The sequence below is a fragment of the Antrostomus carolinensis genome, unplaced genomic scaffold (assembly GCF_000700745.2).
Source record: "Antrostomus carolinensis isolate BGI_N321 unplaced genomic scaffold, ASM70074v2 scaffold5735, whole genome shotgun sequence".
Taxonomy (NCBI): domain Eukaryota; kingdom Metazoa; phylum Chordata; class Aves; order Caprimulgiformes; family Caprimulgidae; genus Antrostomus; species Antrostomus carolinensis.
The window spans coordinates 261,674-267,174 of NW_010318335.1; the positions used below are offsets into that span (position 1 = coordinate 261,674).

The following is a 5,501-nucleotide window of genomic DNA, read 5'->3' on the forward strand; positions in this document are numbered from 1 at the left end:
GTTTGTCACCTCACCACATACATCCCCCTGCCCAGGCTTATTTTCTTAGCAAATTAAGAAAATGTCACCAAGCCCTGCCTCTGCCAAAGAGACCCTAGAAAGGGGGGAGGATAAGGTCACCTGTAAAAAAAAATATTAAAATTTTTTTTAAAAAAACAAAAAACAACAACAAAACAAACCATGAAGGAACATCCTCTAGAGATGGCAACAGATTTATGATATGGGAATCATGTCATCAGCACCACTTTATCAGCTTTTTCTTCTCTCCCTTCCTGCACGCCTGTGGCTTTTGGCTCGCTGGAGGAGGAGTGAGAGAAAAGCTGGCAGGAAAATGTTGATATTTTATTCTTGCTGTTATTTTTGCCTCTGTTGTAATGGGCACTAATGTATATCCCTGTGCATGCTTGCATTCGATCTCTGCATTCGTGTCCCTCTCCCTCATTCCTCCCTTATCCATCCATGCACAGCATGATATAAACAAACCTGCCTCTGGACATGTCATGGCTTAAAATAGATGTTCATACATCAGCCCTTCTACAGCAGCGGCAGCGGCAGCAGGAAGACATGGCTGACTGGATCTGACTACAACACTCCCTTCGAGCCGAGAAATCACAGCCCTCACAAAGGTAGAGTAACGGGGTGGGCGTCTCCTTCCTCCTGCGTGTCTGTCTGTCTGTCTCTGCAGAGTGTGCGGGGCTCAGCAGCCTGTGCTTGTTCAGTGATGCCTCTTCCGAGCTCGCTCTGTGCATCCAGGCAGGCTCTGGCTGTTTCTCCCCTCCCTCCGAGCATGGCACAACCGGCAGAGGGGCTCTGGAGGCAGCCATCAGCGTGCTCGGGGAAGCGGAGTGTGAGCCCCCAGGCTTGGCTGCCAAACATAGGGGTACAGCTGATGCCTGTGAGGGATTTGGGTGCCAGGAGTGCTTTGGGGTCTGTTCTGAGGTCTTGGCTGTGGGACAGATTCTCTTTGCCTGAAGCACTTCACGGGGGCTGGCGTGGTGGGGTGTTGGGGGGAGGATGCTGGAAGCAGCTTTGGGCCTGAGGTTTCTAGAGCTACATCCCAGGATAGATGTGAATTGCTATTTTTCCAGCCAGCTGTAGCAATAAGAGGGTCTGCAATTTGGCTAATTAAAGCTTTATCCTGATGATTTAGTTGCTTTTTTCAGACCCTTCTGCTGTTTGTTTCTTAACGCTGCCCGGAGCTGGTGGCATGTGGCTGTGCTGCAGCCAAGGTCACACAAGGTTTAAGAGCCCCGGCATATGGCCACGCTCAATGCCTTTTCCAGGTGGGATTTGCCAAGTCTGAATTCCCAGCATGAAGGAGTCCAAAATTCATCCGGGCAGGGGAGAAGTGTGACAGTGAGCTCTGGCCCATACCCTGTGCTCAGTGCCAGGGATGAGCGGTGCAGGCAGGGCTGACCTCTCCTGTGCAACACCCCAGGGTGCCTGGCAGGGTCTGAACTGCCACCCTGGGACAGGGAGATGTCCGTGGGTCTCTCTGAACTCCCCTGTGCCCTTGCAATGTTTTCCTCCTCTGTACATGGCCAGTAAATGGCTGGAGGCTTCTTCCTTCTGCACCGTTGGCTGCGGGCCGGTGCCTTAGGCAACATGTCAGAGCAGACAGAGACGCTGTGATCCAGCCTGGGCAGCCCAAGGTCGCTGCTTTTCCTCCCCTGAGTCCCACTGACAACTGTCCAGTGCTGAGCTGCTGCTGGGGCGGCTCTGATGGGATGCTGGGCAGCTCAGGGCAGCGGTGCGATGCTGGGAAAGAGAATTGTATTCCCGTGGGTGGGGGTTTCTGTCAGTGGGGCAGCAGCAAATGAGCAAAAAAAAGGGCAGCTGTGAGGAACGTGTGGCTGCAGGGACTGGTAACTGTTCCACGTGGGTCAGGCTGTCCAGGGAGGTCTCTTGCAGTTGTGTGACAAGTATCAGCACGATCTAAAGGTTTGAGAGCAGAGCTTGTCCTAGAGGATCTGCTCTGTAAAATGAGCTTTCTTATTCCCTGAAATTAACTCTTCCCACCCCAAACCAGTCGTAGATGTTAAAATACAGTGGCAGAACTGCTGTGGTTTTAGGGGTTAATCCTGCCTCTCCTTCCCCACAGGGTTTTGTGCCTGGTCCATAGGAGTCTGGGTCCTGGCCAGCCTCTACGTGGTGCCATATGGAATCCTCCACCTGTTTGGGGGCTTTTCCTCCCCAGTCCTGGTGGTTTGCCCAGACCTGGCTGCCTTTCATTGCTTCTGATGGCAGGTTGGCAGCATCAGTTCTTGAGCTGGCATTGTCCCGCTGGCAGGCAAAGCCCTGGAGCCAGCTCAGACGGAAGGTGGTCCTATGTAGAACATCTCTTGCCAACGTGGCCTCAACCCAAAGCCGTGGGGCTGGAGCAAAAGCTCAGCCTGTGGAGACTCAGCAATCTGGCTGCCTCTCTGGCTTCCCTCACCAGCCCTGGCATCATAAACTTCTCCCCAGCAGTACTGCTTCTTGGAAGGAAGCGTAGGTGATACTCTGTCTCACACTGGGAATCACTGGGTAGCTGACCTGACACAGCCCTCTCACCAGGAAGGTGAGAATTGGCTTCTTTGGGCCAGTATTTCTACAAAAAGGATGAAGTGAGAGGTCCACAGTTCTTCTAACAGCATTTCCTCTGCTTCCCTAACAGGACCGTGGGTGGCATCACCAGCAGAACCGATCTCCAGGCCACTCTCCGGCCTTCACGAACCCACAGGTATGCCTTGTGGGTCTCGGAAGCTCCAATGGCTTTCCTGTCCAGGTTCTCCAGGAATGGCACCAGGTCACCAAGCCGAGGCTCACGGGACGAGCGCAACAACCACCCCATCCTCAGCGTCTTTGAGCTTGAAAGGTTGCTGTACACGGGAAAGACAGCTTGTAATCATGCTGATGAGGTCTGGCCAGGACTCTACCTGGGCGATCAGTATGTATCAGAAGGGAACAAGAACTGGGGAGGTCCGGGGCTATTTTTGTGAAATGGGGAAATCTGGGAGGAGGAGGAGGCTGGGAAATGGGAGGGAGAGGAGGACACGATGGGTGTGGTACATTGGGACAAAGGAGGAGGAAGGACTCTCTGCACAGCCGTGGGAGGTGGGCGGAGGTGGAGTGTCCATGGAATCAGGGACTGTGAAGTTGACTTAAAATTCAGGAATCTGAAGAGTCTGGCATTTTCACTTTGCATACTGTCCTTGGAAACTTTTAACTAGTCTAAACTTAACGTACCCCTGCACTGTTCCTTATTCTCTGCAGAGATATAGCAGCCAACCGGCGGGAGCTGGCTCACCTGCACATCACCCACATCCTCAACGCCTCGCACAGCAAGTGGAGGGGGGGTGCCGAGTACTACGAGGGCACGGGCATCCGCTACCTGGGCATCGAAGCCCATGACTCACCTTCCTTTGACATGAGCCCCTACTTTTATCCTGCAGCTGACTTCATCCACCAAGCGCTGAATGAAGGTCAGTGGTAAAGATTACTGGGAGAGAAGTGAGGAGCAGGGAGGGGAAGAAACTTCACTGGGCAGGTGGAAGCTAGATGGACATCCTATTGCTAAGCATCCTAGAAAACAAAGGTATTTCTAGCCTGGGGTGATGTATCCTGCACTGGATCACCTCCTCCAAAGAGCGAACAGGCTAGAGGAGAGCACTGGCCCTCCAGGTCACAGCCCCAACCTGTGTCCTGAGCTGTGGCTGGTCCTATTCAGTCTGTTTTGGGAGATCATGATGTATTGATACCCTCTGCCAAGAGCAGGACCTCAGTGCATGGCAGTTGTACCATAACTGGGGCTCTGCACCCGACCCCAGAGGCTGCAGACCTGAGCCACAGCTCCAGGATGCACCATGGCAAACAGTTGGGTCCTCAGTATTTTTTTCATCGGGATGTTTGGTCTGCTGTGACACAGCCCCTGTGTTTCACCCCCAGGAAGGATCCTTGTGCACTGTGCTGTCGGGGTGAGCAGGTCAGCCACCTTGGTCCTCGCCTACCTCATGATCCGCCACCACATGCCCCTTGTAGAAGCCATAAAGACGGTCAAGGACCACCGTGGTATCATCCCCAACCGGGGTTTCTTGCGCCAGCTGGTCGCCCTGGACAATGCCCTGAGGCTGAAGAGGAGTGCGTGAAGGAGGACGAGAGGGGTTGTGCGGTGGGAGCGTTGGGTGTGTGGTGCTCACCTGAGCCTGATGCCCGCTGAGTGGCAGAGAAAGGGCTTTCCTTGTGGTGCAAACGCTTGGCAGATGATGGGTTACATGCAACTGGCCCCTGGGCTTCCCCCACAGCTAAGGGGGTCCCCAGACACGCGAGCTATTCCTAGTGGTAAACTGTAGGCCCTCAACCTGCAATCTTATCACCTAGGTAGGCCTAACATATAGCCTCCTTCCCAACCTGCTCACTCCAAGATGCCTCCGGAGGGACTCAGCCCCACGTTTCAGGTTGCTCTATCCCTGTTGTCTCCAGGAAGCCTTCAAGGCTTTGTTCTCTTGGCAGATGCATTTGCCAAGCCAGCCCCATCCCTCCCAGGAGACTGAAGCTCTGTGTGTTCCTCGTCTCGTTTCCCATTTGTTTTTGGTCTGTGTAGCAATGTGAATTAGGTCTGGTGTGTGGGCTTGGGCAAACAGGCCTTTTGTTGTAGTGTTTGGATGTCCTCCATGCCTAGCGCTAACCAGTGAAAATAAAGACAGTGCTAAGGAAAAACCTTGGCCATCCCTTGTGTGCTTTGGGACAGACTTTGTGCTCAGGCTGGGATCTGTCACAGGAGTCAGTGGGACAGCATCACCCTGAGTGTTCTGGGTGGAGATGGACCTGAGTCCTCCCAGTTCCACAGTCTACGGGCTGAACCTGTCAGACCCCACTGGTGGCCAGTGTCTCTGCTGGGCCTCCCCACTCTTTTTTTCCAGCAGTGGGGACAGAAAGGTGGGCTCCTGGTGGAAAGCAGAGCTGGGGTGGCAGTCACTAGGGTCACCATCCATCTCAAGGTGGTGATGTCAGTGTCCCAAAGGCAGGCAGGCACCGAGCTATCCACCCAGGCTTGCAGAGGGGCCGGCTGTGAAAAACACCCTTGCAGCTTGCAGAGGGAATGGGTGAGCCGAGCCCCAGGAGGGTGGCCAGAGCCAGGAGCAAGTGTCCATGGTAGCACCAGCCCCATGAGTGGTGGGTGGCCCCACGGGTCCTGGCCTGCCCCTGCAGTCTGCCGGCGCTCACTGTCCGCCTGCTCTTATTATAGCCCCATTCTTCCTCCGCTTCCTGAGAGCGCGCGAAGCACCGCTCGGCTGTGGGCTCTGTGTTGTGCTGAGGTCAGGGAAACACGTAGTGAGAGGAGCCCCAAGGGTGAGCTGCTGGGCTTGGGGCACACTGAGACCTGTGCTGTAAGCACCCCATCCCTGCTGCCTGGTGGCCCCAAGCTCCAGGGAATGGCTGTTCAAGTGCTATAGGGAGGGCAAACTCTAGTTTGCAGCTGCTGTGTGTCCCCCAGCTCCTGGGCTGTGGGTTCTGGTTTT

General features: G+C 54.6%; 1 protein-coding gene across 1 annotated transcript; it reads left to right on the top strand.

Moving 5' to 3' along the window:
• The first annotated feature begins 514 nt into the window (after positions 1-514).
• On the top strand, positions 515-4,522 carry LOC104525639 (dual specificity phosphatase 26). Its single transcript, XM_010168851.2, is given in 5 exon segments — positions 515-602; positions 605-626; positions 2,657-2,929; positions 3,256-3,464; positions 3,928-4,522. Coding segments are annotated over 5 exon segments (792 nt in total). The 3' UTR covers positions 4,128-4,522.
• Positions 4,523-5,501: the final 979 nt, after the last annotated feature.